General features: G+C 38.6%; 1 protein-coding gene across 5 annotated transcripts in view; it reads left to right on the top strand.

The window, feature by feature from the left end:
• LOC127618638 (E3 ubiquitin-protein ligase HUWE1-like) overlaps window positions 1–13,405 on the top strand; it is an 81,273-nt gene extending 67,868 nt beyond the window's left edge. For 4 of the 5 annotated variants that reach the window (XM_052091209.1, XM_052091208.1, XM_052091206.1 and 1 more), the window contains 17 exons: window positions 1,225–1,912; window positions 2,934–3,028; window positions 3,131–3,287; window positions 4,099–4,231; window positions 4,431–4,636; window positions 5,050–5,303; window positions 6,938–7,040; window positions 7,398–7,547; window positions 7,978–8,223; window positions 8,346–8,463; window positions 8,846–8,986; window positions 10,144–10,431; window positions 10,554–10,659; window positions 10,860–10,977; window positions 11,063–11,244; window positions 11,794–11,984; window positions 12,529–13,405. In XM_052091209.1, coding sequence (XP_051947169.1) covers window positions 1,225–1,912; window positions 2,934–3,028; window positions 3,131–3,287; window positions 4,099–4,231; window positions 4,431–4,636; window positions 5,050–5,303; window positions 6,938–7,040; window positions 7,398–7,547; window positions 7,978–8,223; window positions 8,346–8,463; window positions 8,846–8,986; window positions 10,144–10,431; window positions 10,554–10,659; window positions 10,860–10,977; window positions 11,063–11,244; window positions 11,794–11,984; window positions 12,529–12,631 — 3,279 coding nt within the window. In that variant the 3' untranslated portion in view covers window positions 12,632–13,405. The remainder of the gene's footprint in view (window positions 1–1,224; window positions 1,913–2,933; window positions 3,029–3,130; window positions 3,288–4,098; window positions 4,232–4,430; window positions 4,637–5,049; window positions 5,304–6,937; window positions 7,041–7,397; window positions 7,548–7,977; window positions 8,224–8,345; window positions 8,464–8,845; window positions 8,987–10,143; window positions 10,432–10,553; window positions 10,660–10,859; window positions 10,978–11,062; window positions 11,245–11,793; window positions 11,985–12,528) is intronic. The other variant, XM_052091210.1, reaches the window with a different exon arrangement.
• Window positions 13,406–21,678: the final 8,273 nt, after the last annotated feature.

Here is a 21,678-nt window from a genome sequence, read left to right as displayed (position 1 = left end):
AAGCAGGGCACTTGAAATTAGACACCGGTGTTAGACATAATTTAGCGCAGGTGTAAGCGCCCTTACAGCTTTTCTCTCCCGGACGGGCGCTTGACCACGCCCCCGCTGCCACACACGGCTTGTAATAAAACATTTGCAGTAAACAGTAGCCTACCAAGAAAGTCATTGGTCACTATCTTCCTCCTCTTGTGCACATGAAACCACTGAAGTCATCTCCTTCGATTGTCGGAGTTGAATAGCCTCAGATTTAGTTGTCTTTTTGCACTGAGTCAATTCCTCACGCTGCTGTTTCCAACGTCTTATCATCGACTCATTAAGACCAAGCTCCCGTGCAGCAGCCAGATCAATCGCCTTCAACTTGAAAGCAGCATCATATGCGTTTCTCCATGTCTTTGCCATGGTGAGGGTGACAAAATTACTACCGTAATCAGAATGATGGGAAGTTTGAGCGCGCTCGATTTAATCTAAACAGTAAACAAAAAAAGTTGTTTTGACCTTAACCCGTTCGGCAATTTCATTGGTCTAATGAAAGCTTCATGCCGCCAAAAAACTGAGCATGTCACAGAATGTTTTTTTTTTTTATATAAAATTTGAAAGCGGGAAAAATCCATATATTAGCCGCGTCATTGTATAAGCCGCGAGGTTCAAAGCGTGGGAAAAAAGTTGCGGCTTATAGTCCGGAAATTACGGTATGTCATTTTCATGGTTTGTGCTCAAAAAGGGGGTGCGTATCAACAGGTTAAATAAAACATTGAAATGTTTGATTAAAAGGACATTTTTGTGTACTTGAGTGCAAGAATAGTCACTTGTTGTCCAGTGTAAAATCTGGGTCCTAAAGCAAATGCAGTTGAGAAACCACTGCTCTAAAGGCCCTGGTATGCTTTGTTTTTGCACGTTCCAGATTGCCTCGTGCCCGGTCGACCATGTTGCCTTTGAGTATACTTTTCTGACCACAAACAATGCATGTGCACTACAACTGCTTTGTAACACTCTTTTAGTACAGTCAATGACCAGAATATTCAAAGACGAGGACCGCGTGCACGAGTCAAGAAAATCTAGGCAGTGTGCTGTCAAGGCACACGGCTGTGCTGATGACTTAATTTGCATCACACATACTGTGCACAAAGGGATCTGTAACAAGCATACCCAAAGTATACTTTGGCCTTAAAGCATTTGCAAGTTAATTATTTTGAAGTCCCTGAATCTGTCTCTTATTTTCTGCAGGTATTCCCTAGTCACTTTACTCAGCAGCGGTGTAAGGACCCTCTGTCCTCCTCCTTATCGGAGTTAGACTCTCGTCTTTGTGCCAGCTCAACACCATCTGCGAGTGGAAGCTTCCGGTCAGGTGGCACCAGCCAGAGTAATTCCTCAGCTACCCTAAGCAATCCCTCTTCTACCTATAATTCTCTGAGCACCTGCTCAGGTACACCACAGTCCCTCGGCATCTCCACTGATTTTTGGGATCTCCTGGTTAAGCTGGACAACATGAATGTGAGCCGCAAGGGCAAGGCCTCCATGAAGACTGTGCCCCTAGGGGGTGCTGGTGAGACAGAGGGGCTACTGTTTAGCCTAGAGGCATCTCCGCTGGGTCAGCTGATGAACATGCTGTCCCACCCAGTGATCCGTCGTAGTTCTGTACTCACTGAGAAACTGCTCCGCCTGCTCTCTCTGATCTCCATTGCTCTGCCTGACAACAAGGCAACGGAGGTTCCGGCCAGCCATTCAGTGCCTCAGGCTCCCACTGCCACCCCCTCTGCCTCGGTCACTCAAGCCACAGCGGGTTCAGGGACCATCCCAGCAGTGGCAGGTACGGGCTCCACACAGGGATCATTGGTCCACACACCCACTCAGCCAGTCACTACAACAGCTACTGCTGTTGGCGGCAGCATCACCACCTCTGGCAGTTTCATTGGTAAGCCACTTTTACATGTATCTTGTCAACAATGTTTTTGGGAATACAATTATTGAATAAAAATATTCAATAACACCAACTGTTTTTTGTTGCCATACTTTAAAAATGTAATTGTTACCAGTGAGATGATTTTTCTCTGAGAAGTAATGAACCTGAATTGATAATGTACATGACAATGTATAGGAACTTCTTCAGTTAATCCAGGGTGAACTTCAAAGACATTAGTCATTCATCTTACAGTTATTACAAAATCATTGTTTAAACACTGGCACTTAACACTTAGTTTAATAATTTTAGACCATGACTTGCACTGCACATAAAATAAGTAATTTTGACATTATATTCATGCTGTTAGTCAGAGAGGAAATGGCCCCCACAAGGAGGAATCCCAAGGTCATTTTTGGCTTGCTCACTGGGTTTCTAAATACTATTATTATTTAATTATTTTTATACACACTTCATAGTCGTATTTAATGAAATTACACAATGATGATTCTAAGACTTTAATAGATATTACGGTTTCATTTTCTGTTAATGCATGATTTTCTGTAAAGCTGCTTTAAACGTTGTGTGTTGTGATAGGCGCTATTCAAATGAAATTGGCTTGACTACAACAGCTGGTCATTATCATTATTTTGGCCATCTGACTGTTCATTATCCTCATTTTTACATGGTTACTTGCCAAGTAAATAAATGAACTTGAAATATTTATTTGAGGAACTTGTTTTATTATGTGAGAAGAGATTGATTCAATAGATTTCCATGTAACAAATCTTTTGACTGGGCAATGGTCAATTATACAGTGAAGCGGTCATAATACATAAATATTTGACAACAGAATGCTGTTATTGACCTATATCATAATTGCTGATAATCTGCAAGCATATTTATTTTTCTTTTAAGGTTTTTAAATAAAGACAGATTCATGTTTTAGCCAGGCTCTCGTTTTGGAATGGACCACTGTTTTTGTCTCTGGTGATGCAGTGCATCAGTAAATCTGTTCCTTGCATCTCACTTTTAGCAGGAAAACAGAAGGCAGCAGTGAGCATCACTGACAATGAAACCAAACTAGCCTCTGCTGGACTAACTGAGAAACAGCTGCAGCTCTCTGTGGAGGTATTTAATATACATGCACATATGTTGCCTCATGTCCCGTTCTCTTAACTTAGGGGTCTTTTGACTCAGCAGTGTGAATAACCCCCCATGGTTTGTGCCTAGGTGCTGACATCCCACTCATGTTCAGAGGAAGGTTTAGAGGATGCAGCCAACATCCTGCTGCAGCTGTCCAGAGGGGACGGGCAGACCCGAGACACTGTCCTCAGACTGCTTCTTAGTGGGGCCCATCATCTTGGATACACTCTTTGCAAACAAATCGGTCAGTACCACATCACTAGAGAATTTTGAATATTTTAGGAATGAATTCAGTTGTATACCTTTGGCGAGGGGTGGCACGGTATACCTGTACTAACTAAATATCGCTATAACAAAACATTTTAAACTGTATAATATCACCTTTTTGCTAATTCTGGTGTCATACTGCAATGGGTTGCTATTATCAATTTTTACAGGGTTTAAAAAAAAATCTTTTATGAAATCAATGACAATTAAACAACTTCAAAACTCGAAATGGCCAAATGTGATAACTAAATGGCAAAAAGGATGTCATTTAAATAATATAGGGTCTACATGTGTTCATTGTGCTGCACACTTCAGAATGGACAAGAGGTGCGCTGGGCTCACTGCTCACACAAAGCGAGAGATTGATCGATCGCACGTGATTCTCGTGTGTGTTTAGTATATGAGTGCTTATGAACACTCACATAAACTCCTCCAGTGCAGCTCAGAGATTTCAGCTTGAAAATATTTCATCATTTCATTTTGAATGGGGAGTTTATTAAAAACAACCATCAAAAACAGGAAGAACACAAAGGTCTGCCAAAATAAATGTTCAGCAAAAATAAAATGTTCAACCAGATGTATGAAATTTAAGACATTGCGGCAGAAAAATATTACTACTGTATAAAAAATAATTAATATTCATATTAGCAATAATACTACTAATACCAATTATTTAATATATTGAAAAACTTGTTTGCCTTGTTCTCTGTAGACATACTTTTTTCAAAACATATGACCTCTTTAAACTTTTTCTTTCTTCGCACATGTTCATTTTCCTTTATTTGTAGGCAATTTAATGGCGGAGTTGAGGGAGTATAACCTGGAGCAGCAGAGAAGAGCCCGTGCTGAGGCTCAGTCTCCTGAAGCTTCTCATGAGGACCCATCCATCAGCACACGCCCCAAGGGCAAGATGACAAGCAGGTGAGGAAAGACGGTTTCGGCCTACCTCAGGAGTTTGATTTAGGTTGCTTTGGATAAAAGCTTCTGCTAAACAAATAATACAAATGTAGGATAATTTATGGCTGCTGCAGGACTTAACCTACCTATCTCTCTTCTGCATGTAAAGGTTAATTACAATAACAGCACTTGTCTTTTTTCTTGGGTCCATTTGGGGTCACAGGTTTGACGGGTCAGAGAGCGTGGTTATTGTGGCTGCTCAGAAGCGCACTCTAGGTGGCCGTGAGCTGCAACTGCCCTGCATGAGCTCACTCACGTCCAAGACCTCCACACAGAAGTTCTTCCTGCGTGTTCTGCAGGTCATCATTCAGCTTCGAGAAGACACACGGCGCGCTAACAAGAAAGCCAAGCAGACAGGAGGAAGACTAAGTATGTCACACAGATACTCTTCACCCAAAAATGAAAATACTGTAATTTGCTCACCCTCTTGTTCCAAACAAAATGACTTGACTTTTTTCCATGAAACACAAGAGGAGATTTTAAGCAGAATGTTAAAAGACTGGCTGCCTTATTCTGCATTCACTTTCAATAAATGGAAAGATACACTGTGTCAGCAGTCTTAAAATTTCTCGTACAGGTTTGGAATGATATAAAGGTTTGGGTAAATGAAGACAGAATTTTCCTTTTTTGGTGGCAGTCTGTCCCTTTTTGCAAAGACGCATCCTCTAATCCTTAAAGAACATTTTCACATGACACATTTAAGCTTTTAGTTAAGTGGATTTTATGTTTACTGGTCTGTCTCTGCATTATTATCTCACTGTTTCTGTGTCTAATTTTTGCAGGTTCAACAAGTCTGGGATCAGCCAGCAGTATCCAGGCTGCAGTCCGTCAGCTAGAGGCTGAAGCGGACGCCATCATTCAGATGGTGAGAGAGGGGCAGAGGGCACGCCGTTTACAGCAGGCCCCCCCACCCTCTTCATCTGCATCCTCTTCTGTTGCTGCTGCTTCTGCTGCATCCGCTGCTGTGGCTGGATCATCCGCTCCCAGTACCTCTGCAACCAACAACCCCCCTGCTGGCACGCTCAGCGCAGCCACGGTTAGCATGGGCCGCACTGACAGCAGGCAGACTGCTACCAACTTTACTTGCCTACACACACATTGATGTTCATAATACCCTAAAATGTGTTTCTTTTGTACATATATCACATAGAATAAGACCGTTGACTTATGGCTCATAATAATGTTTCTCAGTTTACTCAGAGAATTAATGCATTAAACATAGGGCTGGGTGATGTCATTAAATAATTGATATCCCAATTTTTTTGATGATATACATCTCTGTTTTAAAACTGATACATTGAAATGGAAAGTTTAGAAGAACGGATTCAGGAATTAATTCAGACTTCTCAACTCTGCCTCTTTTTTATTTAATTTTACTTTGTCTTAGTAGTCCTATTCCTTAGTAGTGGGTAGCTCCGTGAGTATTGACGCTGACAACCACCCCTGGAGTCACGAGTTCGAATCCAGTGTGTGTTTGGTGACTCTAGCCAGGTCTCCTAAACAACAAAAGTCGCCTGGTTGCTAGGGAGGTTAGAGTCACATGGGGTAACCTCCTCGTGGTCGTGATTAGTGTTTCTCGCTCTCAGAGGGGCGCATGGTAAATTATGCGTGGATCGCATAGAATTTTATGAGTCTCCACGGTGTCGTGCACAATGAGTACAAGTCACGTGACAAGATGCGCTGGGCTGACTATCTCAGAAGCGAAGGAAACTGATATTTTTCCTCCGCCACCTGGATTGAGGGGAGTAACCGTGCCACCACAAGGACGTAGTAAGCGAATTGGGTATGCCGAAAAGGGGATAAAAAAATAAAAAAGTCCTAGAAGCAATGGTGATAAAGGTTAAATGGGTTTAATCCAAAAACCCTATTAAAATATTTGTCTTGTGTGGACATAATCGCAAAAGCAAGAAAAGGAAGAACAAAATTATCCCACTGACAAGATCTTTAGGAAATGTAATGGCCAAATAATTAGCACATTAAAATCACAGTGATATTAGCAATGTTGCTTATTTTATTTTAGCCAACATAATTGTAAATAAAAAAACTAGCCAACTCTAATTTCACATCAAATGTCATGATACCAGAAAATCGCATTTGATTTCTCATTTGCTTGTAATTCAGATCAAAGCTATGCAGCCTTGAAAATCTCCACATTGATTCTCTAATGATCAGACACCTGATCACAATTTGAAAAATTGCTAAACTGATACTGAGCCCACAAATATTCTCCAGTGACAACCCAAGCTATTCTATCACAAAACCTACCAATGATTCTTTTCTAATCCCCAGCTCTCTTTATTCCACCACTCCACTTCTCTGCCTTTCACTGCATTGTACTGTTTAATATGAAAAGCCTGTTTTTGTACTCTATATTGTACAATATTTGATATTTTTAAATGTTGCACCAGCACCTGATTCTCTCTGCTCTGGCTTGTCTCTTTGTGTGTGGTTTGATTTTGGCTGGCTGTCAAGGCTTCTGTGCTTAAGCTCTTCCAAAGCCCCCTTTTGGTGCATGGTGCTTTTTCTGTAGCACTGCTTCTGGTTTCAGTCTATAACCACCTCATCATCTTTTTTTGTCCCCACATTACACACAAACACACTGTTGTCGCTCTTCCTTTGTCTGGGGTTTTGTCATGAATCTCACCTTGTTCCTTGGTTCCTCTGGTCCAGTCTGAGGTGCACTCTGTTGCCGAGTCCCCAGCAGCCCAAAGGGATGATTCACCCATGGATGTGGACCAGCCCTCACCCCAAGAACAGGACCAGGTAGCACTAGGTGAGGTCTTGAAAAATGTCTATACCTTATAAAAGGCCATACTTCAGTTAGAAGATTTAGTCCTCATGTAAAAAATGTTTAGTATTTGGCCTCTATGGGTTCTAAAATATACACCATAACTAGGGTGTTTTGCATTTTATTTGTTGCTGTGTTGTGTATTTTAGCACTGCAGGAATGCTGTATTGACCAATCAGCACCCAGGACTGGAAATGTCCTTTTTTTATAACACAATATACACTGTGCATCTAGTTTGTGTAAGAGGAAAGTGGGGAGGAGTACAAAGATTTTATAGTTCCAACTAAATTATAAACGGCACTAGTAGATGTTAAAAAGGTGTGTTTGTATGTGTGTTTTTAGGTGAAGAGAGCAGCAGTCAGCAAGAACAGGAGGAGCGTTTGCCTGACCTGCCACTGTTAAGTGAGCAGCTCTTATTGGATGAGCTGTGGGACATGCTGGGAGAGTGTCTGAAAGAACTCGAGGAGTCTCATGACCAGCATGCTGTTTTAGGTACGATACATCTCAAAAGATTTTAATTTAAATATTTAAGCTGAGATTAGTAAATTGTTCTATGTTAAAACACTTTCTCAAATCTCCACTTAATATGCAGAGAAAACTATAATTGAGCCATTTGTATGTTGATTTCCTCAGTGTAAACACTGGCTCTGTGGTGCAATATAAATATTGCTCTGTTTGAGCGGCCAACTGCTCGACTCAACCAATGGTGCTAGTTTGGGGTGGGACTGTTTTTTCCATCAATGGCAGATTGGGGGGAGCATTCGGGAAAGCTGTTTGAAAACTGCATTTATTTTTGCAGTTCCTTTTGGGTGTGCTAATGTTGCAGAAATTACACACTTAAGCTTTTAATATATTTCTTTTCATGTTTTGAGAAATAAGATAATTATTTCATACTAACAGAATCTCTTATGTCGTACTACAGTACTGCAGCCAGCAGTTGAGGCCTTTTTTCTGGTGCATGCCACCGAGCGTGAAAGCAAACCTCCAGTTCGAGACACACGGGAGAGTCAGCTGTCGCACATTAAGGACGAGCCTCCTCCGCTGTCCCCTGCCCCTCTCACTCCTGCTACCCCCTCCTCCCTGGATCCCTTCTTTTCCCGAGAGCCCTCCTCTATGCATATTTCCTCCAACTTGCCTCCAGACACACAGAAGTTCCTGCGTTTTGCAGGTAAGTCAATCGTTCAGAAGCTGTTCCCTGGGCCCTAATGAAGGTTCAAACGGTTGAGAGGAGGAGTGGATGTTGAATACTGATGAAGGTTAGCCAAAAAATGTACTCTGTCTCTTTAACAGAGACCCACCGCACAGTGTTGAATCAGATCCTGCGTCAGTCCACCACTCATCTGGCAGATGGGCCATTCGCTGTATTGGTTGACTACATCCGCATCTTGGACTTTGATGTCAAGCGCAAGTAAGACCTGTTGACTGCCTGTTAACCTGCCTGTCGACATGAAATCAAAATGTACCCTATGTAATCTTAATATACGTTACATGTCTTATTGTGCACAATTTATCGTTGCATGTTATTCTAGTGAAAGAAATGTTTCATAATCTTTCATTCAAATGTAATAAATTGCTCCTCCCCTGAAACAACTGTCTTTTTCGGCTGACTGAATATATCCTCACTCAGAAAAACATGTCTATGGAGTGCAAACGCTGTTTCATTTTGATCTCACATTTTTGAGTATTACCTCTTCCCTTTTCCCCTCTCACACTGTAATGTTTTCAGGTATGTATATTTATTCTCTCCTGTATTAATTTGGGTTGAGTATTTATCTAAGTGTGCCTCTTAGGTATTTCCGTCAGGAGTTGGAGCGTCTAGATGAAGGGCTGAGGAAAGAGGATATGGCCGTCCATGTGAGGAGAGACCACGTCTTTGAAGATTCTTACAGAGAGCTGCACCGCAAAAGCCCAGAGGACATGAAAAACAGACTGTAATCTCTCACTCTTTCTCACTGTGTCTTACCACAGACACACAACCTTTCAATCATTTACAGATATTTTTGTATGAATATGTTCGCATATTTTGTTTGACAGACGCACCACACAGACCAGAAATCTATGCACAACCCAAAGCAAACACACATTGTCAACATTACAGTAAAACAACAAAGTATTGAACCTTATGTAAAATATATTACAGTATAGATATTGAGAAATTAGCAGAAAATGCTTGCAGACTGTCCAAAAGTCATAAGCACTGATCATTTCACAGACAGATAACCACAGAGTATACTGTTCTGCTCCTGGAAATCAAGTCTACTTGCAGTGAAGTACTTAAAACTAAACTCACATTGGCCATAATCTGGCAAATATCCTCATGGCCTTGTCCTAAAACCCACCTTTAATACGCTGCCATGGTGCCAACATCCACACCCTGCCCATTTCACCATCGAGAGGGAAACTCAAGCTGTTATATCAAACTCTGGAAACTAGCTAGCCCTCAATGTACACATTTGTTCTGTGCCCACAATTTATAAAAATTCTCTCAAGCTTGTTCCATTGTGCGCTGGAGACACAACTTGTCAAGTTTAGCGACAATCTACTTAATCACGTCTTCGTTCAGCAGACGCCCTCGATCTGGCATTGCACATCATCCCAAATATTCAGAAAAACCTAATTTCATCTACTGACGATTCTCCGGTCTCTGTTGATCTGTTAAGTTTGTTGCTGATGTGAAAATTGGGGAATGAGTATCTTGGTTGGGAAACCTCTGACCTGACTAAACAAAACTACTCCTTTGACATCAATCCTGCCTCAATCCCCAGTTGGCCTTCTTTGGGCCAAGGGTAATCAACGGGCAAGGCGCTTTACCGTTCGCCCCAGAGGAAGCCCCAAAGAGACACGAAGAAGCCCCTTAAGTGACTGTGGGAACGTAACTGGCCCTGGCATGCACTAGCTTGCCGTCATTTGGCCCAATAGTGGAAACGTGGCTAGTGTCTTCCAAAGATGCCACTTAGTGGCCAGTCCAGTGATTAAATTCTCCTCAAAAGTAAACCTTTTAAACTTGATTTGTTTTTCTAGAACTGGTGCATCCCAACTCCCATAACAGCTAGCCAATCATTGTCTCTGCCTCTCTGTCCCTCTACAGGTATATAGTATTTGAAGGGGAGGAGGGTCAGGATGCAGGTGGTCTATTGAGAGAGTGGTACATGATCATCTCCAGAGAGATGTTTAACCCCATGTACGCCCTGTTCCGCACCTCGCCCGGCGATCGGGTCACCTACACAATCAACCCCTCTTCCCACTGCAATCCCAACCACCTCAGCTATTTCAAGTTTGTGGGGCGTGTGGTGGCTAAGGCCGTCTATGACAACAGGCTACTAGAGTGCTACTTCACACGCAGTTTCTACAAGCACATTCTGGGCAAGAGTGTCAGGTAACTGCCTGGGGTATTCTCATCAAAACTGCAAAAGAAAAATGTATTTTTGCCAATGGAGCTGCAATGTTTAAAGTCTGCAATGTATAAAGACTGAACTGGATCTTAAATATGTGCTACAGGTATACAGACATGGAAAGCGAGGACTATCCCTTTTTCCAGGGTCTGGTCTACTTGTTGGAGAATGATGTGTCCACTCTGGGCTACGAGCTGACATTCAGCACAGAGGTCAATTTGAATTTTAACAACTTGTAGATAAGGATGCACTCATAAACTTGTCTGATACTGATAGCCAAAATAACTGATACTATGACTTGTATATTGTGCATCCCTATTTACAGAGGTATTTATTTGAGCATTCAGTTTATTTAGAAGGGATTTAGCATTTTAGAATTAGGATTGGTAACCGCTACCTCATGTGCTCGCAGGTCCAGGAGTTTGGCGTCTGTGAGGTGAGAGATCTGAAGGCCAATGGTGCCAACATCATTGTCACAGAGGAGAATAAGAAGGAATATGTGCATCTGGTCTGCCAAATGAAGATGACAGGTGAGCGTACACCAACTGAGGTGAGGAACTGGGGGGGTCATAGAGCTTGTCTCCCAGGAGACTGAAGCATCTCTGTGTTTTACAGGTGCAATCCGTAAGCAGCTGGCCGCCTTCTTGGAGGGCTTCTATGAGATAATCCCCAAGAGACTGATTTCCATCTTTACGGAGCAGGAGCTGGAGCTTCTCATCTCCGGCCTACCCACCATTGACATCGACGACCTCAAGGCCAATACAGAATACCACAAATACCAATCCAGTTCTATCCAGGTAGATAAATTATATGCATACACTCACAAACGCTTTTTATTTAAACGATCTGATATGAGTGATATTGATCAATAACATTTAAGTTAAATTATATAAGTGTTATTTAGAATTCTGTAATAGACAAATGGCTTTTTGTTTAAGGGAAAGTATAATCTTATTTTGCACCATATTTAATCATTATCTAGCTTTTTTCAGTTCACTTAAATAGCCCTTGGGTGTGAAATGATTTTGTTTAAAGTAAAATATTCCATGTGGGCTTTTAAATAATATGAGGTCATAAAAACAGCATGGTTAATAATATTACAAGAAATGATAAAATATTTTTAGAATAGATTTTATTAATAGTGTTATTTTAAAGTATTGCATGTAACACTTGCAGAACACTGCTGTCATTGCTTGACATGACAACTACCCAGTTACATTACACATGAAATCTTCTAATTCTGCTGTTATGACACATCATTCATGTTTTGTCTCTGCCCTGTCTGCTAGTGTCTTGTTTCTGGTTGTCAACCCAGATTTGATTTTATGTCCTCTTTTTCTGCACAGATTCAGTGGTTCTGGCGTGCATTACGATCTTTTGACCAGGCTGACCGGGCTAAATTCCTGCAGTTCGTTACTGGCACATCAAAGGTGCCACTACAGGGCTTTGCTGCACTGGAGGGAATGAACGGTATTCAGAAGTTCCAGATCCATCGAGATGACCGCTCCACTGACCGGCTGCCCTCTGCACACACTTGGTAAATTAATACTGGTGCTTTGTTCACCAAACATAGTTTAAATGTTTAGTTGTTATAATGTTCAAAGTTGCTACAATGCCCTTCAACCGTAAATCAGGACTATACAATTTTCATAGTAAATTTGTAATGATTTTGCTGCCGAAAAATAAAAAATTTGATATCACTGATTATTTGAATACACTTTTTGTATTTGGCAATTAAGTTTCCTAAAGAGTGCCGTGTCAGACTTTTGATTTGCAATATGAGGAATCCAGAGCATTAATAGTGGCTCTGATGTATACTTAAGTAGCACAAATGCTGATTAGCTCAATCTCAATTAATTCAAAACAGTGTGGAAAATATGCCTTGATTTCTCTGAATCACCCTTTTAAGCCATTTCAGAGCAAATAAATAAATATATGTAAATGTCAAGATATATGGATAATATTGTGGAAAGGCTAAATTATAGAGATTTGTTTTTGCTAGATAGTAAATAGCCAACAGTAAAGGGGTGCACCACAGTTAAATGCAGTTGTTTGTTTCTCTCTCTCTCCCTCTCCCCCAGCTTTAACCAGTTGGACCTTCCAGCATATGAGAGCTATGAGAAGTTAAGACACATGCTGCTGCTGGCCATTCAGGAATGTTCTGAAGGCTTTGGATTGGCCTAGAGACTCTCCTAACCCCCCCACACACACACACACAGATATAGACTTACATGTTAACTTATGACACACACATGCATATTTACACCATCATACACATGGCCAAGACCTACTTCTAATCCACATTAAACAGACAGATGGACGAGTGAAAGAGATCAATGTGTATTGACATTGCCTACTACACACAGAGCCTCTCTTTGACACACCGAACTGTATTTTGTATATGTGTGTGTCTCACCTCCCTATTAAAATTACAGAGCTGGAGAGAGGATTGAGGATATCTGAGGACTAATATAAAGAAATTTTCTCTATTTAGTTTGGTTTCTATGTACAAAAGGTTTGGGAGTTTATTATGTTTAATCTTTTTTGTTCTTCTCTGGCTGTTAAAAAAAAGACGAGGGTTGTTTGTGAGTGTAAAGAGGATGGTTGTAACCCTATGTGGGGGGGGGGGGGGTTGTGATTGTCCTCTGTTGCTAATGTGTGACCTCACTAGCTTTGCAAATGGGAACTTTCATTTGGGGAGGGGAAGTCATGGGGGAGGGAGAGAACATGAAATGAGGTTTGGTGAAATTGCAGAAGTGCAGGGATTTTCAGAAGGGGGACATTTTTAGGCAACTTTTGTGGTATTTTTGGAGAGGATCACACAGATTTGAGAAGTGAAGGACAGAGACATGAACCGCAGGTGTTCAGACATGTGCGGCTGTTACCCAACTGCTGACGCAGCCTCTCAGCAGCTAATCGGAAAGTAAATTGCTACATAAATAAATGCATAAAATTGAGCCCACTGTGTCCTCCAGAGTCGTTTCAATGTATGCCTTACATCATTTGCACTAACAAGAGCAAATATCATTTATATGTTGACAGAAAATGTATAAAATACTGATGGAGGTCCGTGAAAACTAACTTGACACACGTGATGTGGGGTCAAAGTATCAAAAGCTCTATTCTTTTCTATCTGTGTAATGTTTGAGAAAATCTGTCCAGTTATTGATCACGTGTATGAATCTAAATTTATGGTTATGGATTGTTTTATTGGGCATTTGAAGGAACGGTTAACCTTAAAATAAAAAAAATCTTTCCTTATTTACACTACCTCATTTTGTTCCAAACTCAAGTGCTGTTATGTATTAACACACAAATAATGTTGAAGATTCTTCATTCAAGTCTTTTCTATACAATGACAATTGATAGTTACTATTGCTTTTGAGCTCCAAAAAATAAAGAACACAAAAAAAGCACCATTTAAGTAGTCCATATGACTCTGGTGCTATATTCCAAGTCTTCTGAAGTCATATGATGTTTAAAAGTATCAAAGATAAGATTGTTCTTTTCAATGAACTGGTTAACAAATCTAGACTATTTTCACTAATCTGGCACTAGTTTATGGAAGAGGAAGATTATCAGTGAATTGACTTCATTTTGTCTGGTGTGCATAATGCTATCGTATGGATTCAGAAGACTGTGTGTATATAGCACATGAGTATTATGGACAACTTTATACTGCCTTTTTTTGTCCTTTTGAGTTTGGAATGACATGAATGTGAGTAAATGATGACAGAAGTTTCATTTTAGGTGAACACTTCTTTTAAGAGATGAGCTTTTTCGCTTCTGTTCTTGCCCTCCTCACTCCCTTTGCGTAAGCTGGTGTGATGTATAAAGAAGTTGCAGTTTCTCAGACCATCTGGACACTCCAGCAAAGTCCATGCTGGGCATCAGTGCTGTCAGGATATACTTTCTTCACCAGCTCTCTTCTCCTCACCATAGACAGCAGGACTACACTTGGCTAGACCAGCGTCTCTTAGCATAAAATGCAGGATCAAAGGTGAGAGAGGATATTGGAGCTAAAAGTGCATTACTTTAATAATTTCAGCTTTGAAGTCATTACCTGTTTTCAGAAATCTCTAATGTGTCTTTTTTTTCTTGACTGTGTGTCCGCTTTGTACATTATGGTCTGTTTCAATTAAACCATTAGAATGTGCCTACAGTTTATTGCTATGCATCCCAAAAAGATAAAAGTTTTTTTTCCTCCCATGTTCAAATGTCATTATTCCAGCACCAGCTGCAATGGAAATTTGATGCAGATAATGTGCAACTAAAAGGACTGGTTTCAGAGTATTTTGTCTAGGTCAAATTAAATGGCCCATAACAGATGTTTGTGACATCGCTTTTTATGCCAATCCTCCACTTTGCAGAGATGTATGGGTTAATATTAACTGACAAAAGAAAAAACAATCACGCTGAATATGTTTCAAAAATTATTTTCTTTTTGTACAGAATATACTTGTTTGTCTCAGTTCTTTGATTAGTAATGGCTTGGGAGTTGGCCAGTAGGGGGAGTAGGGTCATCTGCAGTTGTTAAATGCGCAGAAACTTCTTTGACATCTAGTATGTTAAATACATGTTAAAATGTATTGGTTATGGTGACCAAATATCATGAGTGCATGATATTTGATAAACTTTGCTGTATCCTCGCAAATAATGCAGTAATTTCATCTAATTTGAACATTATTATTATTATTTATAATGCAAGGCAAACGAAGTTTTTGCAAACATTTTTTTTTTCTGGAATCTTTGCTTTCACCTCATTTGTTTTCTAAGATGGACTGTTTCAGATTTGTCCAGAAAAGCAAATTTGTCCCTAAAATATCATTAAAATATGTGTATTGTAAATAATATAATGATATAGTCTTAAAATAATTGTTTAAGAAATAAAATACAAATGCAAACGGGGCAACAACAAAAAAACCCTTGGTGTCCCCTTCAAAAATTGCTCTTGAGAATTGTTGTTTATTGTCGTCGTCCCCCAAGGCACAAGTTCAGTTCATTAATGAAGTGTATTTTTTTTAAGTGCAGCCAGGCCACTTTTAGAGTAACATGGTATGCTGAGCTTGGCATAAATCAGCCCTATTATTGACTACCAGAGAAATACTGAAGGGAATAAATGGACTACTTCTATTCTGAGTGTGACTAAAAGGCCATTAACTTCATACTCTTAATAAATGGGAATATTTATTTTAACTTTTATGGTGGTGATATTTTACATCCAATTCTGTGAATATCTTTATTATGAGATCAAGCAGAGCATGTTATTGATAGATAATTATGAGATTTGTTTTAGCCCAATAGGCTTGTGTAATAAGCAGTGGTGGTAAATGTACTCAATTTGCATACTTAAATTTTGTGTGGTGTCTGTACTTTTACTTATTACTTAAGACCAGTCATCTGGTCTTTAATGAACCACTCTTTGTCATTCTCCACTGACTTCCGGTTGATGCAAGTATCAAATTCAAGGCTCTGATGCTGGCATACAAAACAGTCACTGGGTCTGCTCCAGCATACCTAAAATCATTTCTGCAGAACAACACGCCCACCAGAACCTTGCTGTCTGCAATGTCGCCTTGTTGTACCAACACAAAGAAGCACCAAAACACTTTCCTGGACTTTCAGTTTCATCATACCACATGGAATGTCCTTCCCAACTCCATCCGTGAAGCTGACTCACTCTGTCTTCAAAATACGACAAAATACATCTTTTCCATGAGCACTTAACCAGTCACAAAAAAAAAAAATAAATATTGCAATTGAATCTGTTTTGTATACTATTCTGATGCTAGTGAAACTTTGTAGTATGACACTTTTCCTGCCACTGTCTCCTTAAGATGATTCACTTGTGTTTTCCTCTTTTGTAATTTGCATCGGATAAAAGCATCTGCCAAATGAGCAAATGTAAATGCATTAAAATACAAAGGTAAAAAGTACCTCGTACTTTTAAATCCTGCCAATTCAAATACATTCATCCTAAAAAAAAAAAATTGTCCCATTTGTGTTATTTTTAAAGCCTAATAATTGAGTCTCATAATTGACTATAAATTGTAGTTTAGTGTAATTAGTAAAGCTTAGTCAGGTGGATAAGGACTGGGCATTTAATTCAGAAAATGTAGTAAGCTTATAGTCCATGGAAATTAAACTTAATTAGTTCAAATAATATCAACCATTTTATTAAAGGTGAGAAAGTGATAATGAAATATTGTGATATTTGTCCTTGTGATATTGTATGGATATTTGCATGCCAAGTATCTATATTATTATTTACATTTGTCACATTATGGTGATTTGAATTTGTTTTTCTCTTTGCCAAATTGATCTAGTAAATCAACAACAGTCCCTTAGAATGTGCTATTATCATGCTTTACACAATCACCCACCGTTACTAAAATGTATTACAGTTTTACATAACTGCGATATTATGACAAAAATGTTAGTATCATATTGATAACCTTGGCGAAAATCCATTATACTTTGTGTATTGAAACTGTGTTGAAATAATTATTTTAAATGGTTTATGCTAGGCTACTATTGTGTTCATTCATAGACTAGCATTGACTTAATAACCACAGAAATAAGGACTCACTTGCATGCTTATGGCTTTGTATTGCATGGATATTAGGAAATAAACAGGCCTTGTTTTGTAAACTGGCCCATTTATAATAATTTAAGAATGCTTTTGGTGATTTGGTAACAGCTCTCTGAAGTCCAATGAAGACGAATGAGAAACATTGAGTGAAATATCGCAATTTATCCCCATATTTTATAATGTAGGCTATAAGTTTAACATGTTTAGGCCTACTTGTTTTGTTCCTGAGCAATTTTGAGTGGAAGCTACTCTATAAAAACATTGTTACTACACTACAAGCTATTAACAATAGGTCCTAACTACACTTAAGTATTATCTTTATTATAAAATATATAAATATCAGTAATAAACAGTATTTGAAAAGATCATGTAAACGTATATGTAGATAGCCTAATGTATGAAAATAAATTAGTCAGTGAACAGCAGAATTTAACTAAATATTCGATAATAAAAAAGTAGGGTAAAAATAAGGTATTCTGTGAGAACTCAAATGAATCGTCCTATACGGTTCATGTAAATGAATCCTCCGAACAAAACCGATTGAATCGAACTTCTCAATGCTTCATATGAGAGGGAGAGAACGGTTTTGGAGAGCTTCATACACATGAGTTGTCCAAACGAACCGACTCACTAAAATAAATCGGACTTTCTAGAGATTGAGAGATCGGTTTAGCAAAGCATGTTTGATCAGTCCTCAACGAGTGTTCATATATGCACTATGGGTACATTTTAAAGATTGGAATTGTATTTTTTCAGAACAGACAGACAAAAACCGGGACGATCCCGAGAAATAGTGGGAGGGTGCAACTTTACATGACACACGCATATGGCAAGCTGTCTTGATATTTATTCCTTAACTTACTAGTATCTATTTATATGTTACTAGTACTTTTTTAGTGACAAGTAACTATTCCATTAGTTACTAATACTTATCAGAAGGTGGCTGTGGCTCAGGTGGTAGAGTGGGTTGGATGCCAATCGTAGGGTTGGTGGTTCCACACCACATTTCGAAGTGTCCTTGGGTAAGACACTGCACCCCTTGCATGGCAGCTCTTGCATGTATGAGTGTGAATGGGTGATTGGGACATAGTGCTTTGGTAACCTCTAAGGTTTAAAAAAAAGCACTATATAATGCAGACCATTTACAATTCAATGATACTATTTCTTATTAAATATATACTAGTACATATTTATTAGATACTAATACTTATTCATTAGATACTAGTAGGCCGTTTGCCTGTAGTATCAATGCACCAAATTTGAAATTTTTTGACCTGTGACTTTTTGAGATATCGGGTGCAATGAGAAGAGGAATAATAAAACCGTCAATAACAATAGATTTCCTCCTACCAGAGGAATCTAACTAGAATGTGAATGGGGATATGTTCATTTTGATATATTTTTTTAGATATTTATTAGATACTAGTAATTATTTCATTAGATCAGGGGTGGGGAACATCAGATCATTTTACCTGGCCCGCAAGGCCGTTTGAGAGATAATTTGAAAAGCAAAAATGGGCTTTGATTCAATTAATCTGAAAAAAAAAAAAAATGTCCTTTCAAATAATGTTTACAAATAATTTTAAATGATAACAGTGGCAAATTCTCAGGGCCATTTAAAATATGTAAAAATATTTATTTGGCTGGCCTAACATGCAAAATAAATACATATTTTTCATCCTTTCATTCTCAATCACCTTTTTGCCTATATATTTTTAATTCCTTTTCACTCTTAATTAATTTACAAACAAATAGAGATAAACAAAAAGTTTATACAGAAACTGATTCCTTGATCCTTACAAGCGAAGTATGACAACTGTTTCACAAATCGCATGTCCGAGCTTGTTAGCGGAATTAGTATGCTATTTTGAGCTCCACCCCCTCAGGCCTGCAGAATTTCCACAGAATCCCTCAAATGTGTAAATGAATGAGCAACTAAAGTCAGATTCATCAGCCAATCAGTTTGATTTATTTGTTCTTGGTGGGTGTAATCTTTAGGATATGTCCCGGTCAGGGCCTTCTAGCTGGCTTTGAGTGACACAGTCAAAATTTTTTTAATTTAATTTGAAAGTGAAGAGCATGAGATTGTCATAATTGCCACTATCACCATTGAGAAAGAGATCCTTATGGATTTAAAAACACGAGCATGACTGTGTGATTGCTTAATTTATTAAACAGGAAATGAGGACTGATTTTCACTTCAAGTAAATTGGTATGTGCTTTTTGCATTGTTATAGTACTTATTCAATATATACTAGTATTTATTCAATAAATACTAGTACTTATTCAATATATACTAGTATTTATCCAATAGATACTAGTACTTATTCAAGGTATACTACTTATTGAATATGTATTAGTATTATTCACTAAACACTACTTATTCAGAATGTTACTAGTAAGATTGTTTAATCTACACTGCATTCGCCATTCTGACTAGTCATTGTATTTGATGGGTAAAAAAAACAATTGTTACTATTAAGATACAAAATGTTACTAGTAACAAGAAAATACACTAGTGTCTAATAAACAGGCACTAGTATCTAATTAATAAGTACTAGTATCTAATAAATAAGCACTAGTATTCACTATCGGAATACATACTAGTCAAAAGTGAATAGTTGATATCAAAAGCAAAATAAGGACTAGTATCTGAAATTTGGAGATATCTCCAACAACAAACGGAAATATAGCTGCAAGCAGCAATGCGGATTCCTCCTCAAAATGGCAAATTTTTAAAAAAATTGATCAGTAGATGGTTGGGGTTAAACCCTCCCGATGGAGGAATCCTTCAGTCTTTCTGTTTGAAACCTAAGTGCAAAGTTATATCTGTGGCTGGATTTGAACCTCTGATCCTTCACTTACCAGCACACCATCTTAGCCAAGTTAGCTATTCACATTGCTGAGTGTTTCTGCTCTCAGTTTCTGTATAAAAAAGAACCAGTGGCTAGCATTGTCAGATTTGGCCCAAGTTCAAACGGCTGTAATTCAGTCATGTTTTGACATATCAAGGTGAAATTTTGCACAGTACTTCAGAGTGATGTCATCTTGAAACATGCTAGGTTTGAAAATTACATTTGATTTATTGACATATATATATTGAGGCAATGTGGACATTTACATAAATATGCCCTTTCAGCCATTTTGTATTGTATTAATGTTTGCTAAGTTTCAGATTGAAAGACATCAATTCTACACATGGGTACCAAATTTCAAGTCAATTGGATCTACGGTTCAAGAGAACAAGTCCATCATGGTAAACGTTATAGGTCCTTGAGGCTTTTTTGTTCCCCATGAGAAATGAGGCATATGCACCAAGTTTCAGAAGAATTGGACAAATGGGGTGGAAATACCATCACTTTGAAAATGGGACATTTGGGCTTGGCCTGCAGAGCCCCCTAAGGGCAAATGTGGGCCAGTCTTGGTGTGGGTGTTCCCGTTGGCCTGTAATATCAATGTACCAAATTTGAAATTTTGTGACCTGTGACTTTTTGAGATATTGGGGCGCAAGGAGAAGAGGAATAATAACAATAAAACCATCAAGAACAATTGATTTCCTCCTACCAGAGGAATCTAACTAGTAAGAATGTGAATGGGGATATCTTCATTCAAATTGATCATTGAATAAACATGAGAACCTTTCAGCTATTAACATATTTGTGTTATTTTACATGGATTTACCACAACTATATTACCATATAGACTAAATGGATTGTTTTAATATGATTATAGCTAATCTGCTCTAGGAATGTTAGCATAGCATCAATGAAAACACAAAGAATGTTTGTTGCATCACTTATATCATGTGTATGTTAGAATGTACACCCCCAAGTGTTGTCTTAATGGCGAAGTGTGTGTAAAGATGGTGATGATTATTTATGATGAAGCAGATAATTTTTTTATTATTTATTTATTTGCCATGTAAACCTTTTTTTTTTAAAGTACAAGGGAATACATTATCATAATGCACTTACAGTCTTATACCACAAATGTTACATTTTATACAATTATATATAAAAACATTTCAAATCAATGTTGTATGACGCAGAAGTCCTGGGTTGGATTCCTTACTTTTCCCCATCCTGTTTCCTGTCTGTACACTTTATATTACCTTTAATACTAAAAATGAATATAAATGTTGACTGCCTCACAGTGAAGGTACCATGGTAATATATGGATACTGCTGTAAAACATTGGTTAATTTTAGTAAGGTTAAATTTAGGTTTTAGGGTAGGGGATGGTGTGGGACTCTACTCTACTGCATGTTAGTAATGAATTGGGAGTGCAAATTATATCTAACACTATTTACACTTAATGCAAAGAAGTGTCACATTTTGTATAGATGAGGCTAGAGAGAGCAGGATAAGAATTTTAAATAATCTACACAAATGCACATTTTCTTTAGACAGCTGCATCTGCTGTTGGCTTTACATGATTCTGAGGCAAATTTGTCTCTCCTATTGGGGGTGGAGGGACCAGAGAGAGAGAGAGAATTAGGCAAGCATCCACTAATTATAAAAAAACAAAAAACGGCAATTCAATTCTGGAAGCATCTAAAACTCAGTGACCCCCACTCATACCATTATAAAGGCCTGCACCAGTATCTACTAACCCTCATCACACTGAAGATCTGGACCAG

Source organism: Xyrauchen texanus, chromosome 25, assembly GCF_025860055.1.
Source record: "Xyrauchen texanus isolate HMW12.3.18 chromosome 25, RBS_HiC_50CHRs, whole genome shotgun sequence".
Lineage (NCBI taxonomy): Eukaryota > Metazoa > Chordata > Actinopteri > Cypriniformes > Catostomidae > Xyrauchen > Xyrauchen texanus.
Note: the sequence above shows the minus strand (reverse complement) of the source record. Positions and strands in the feature narration are given on the sequence as shown.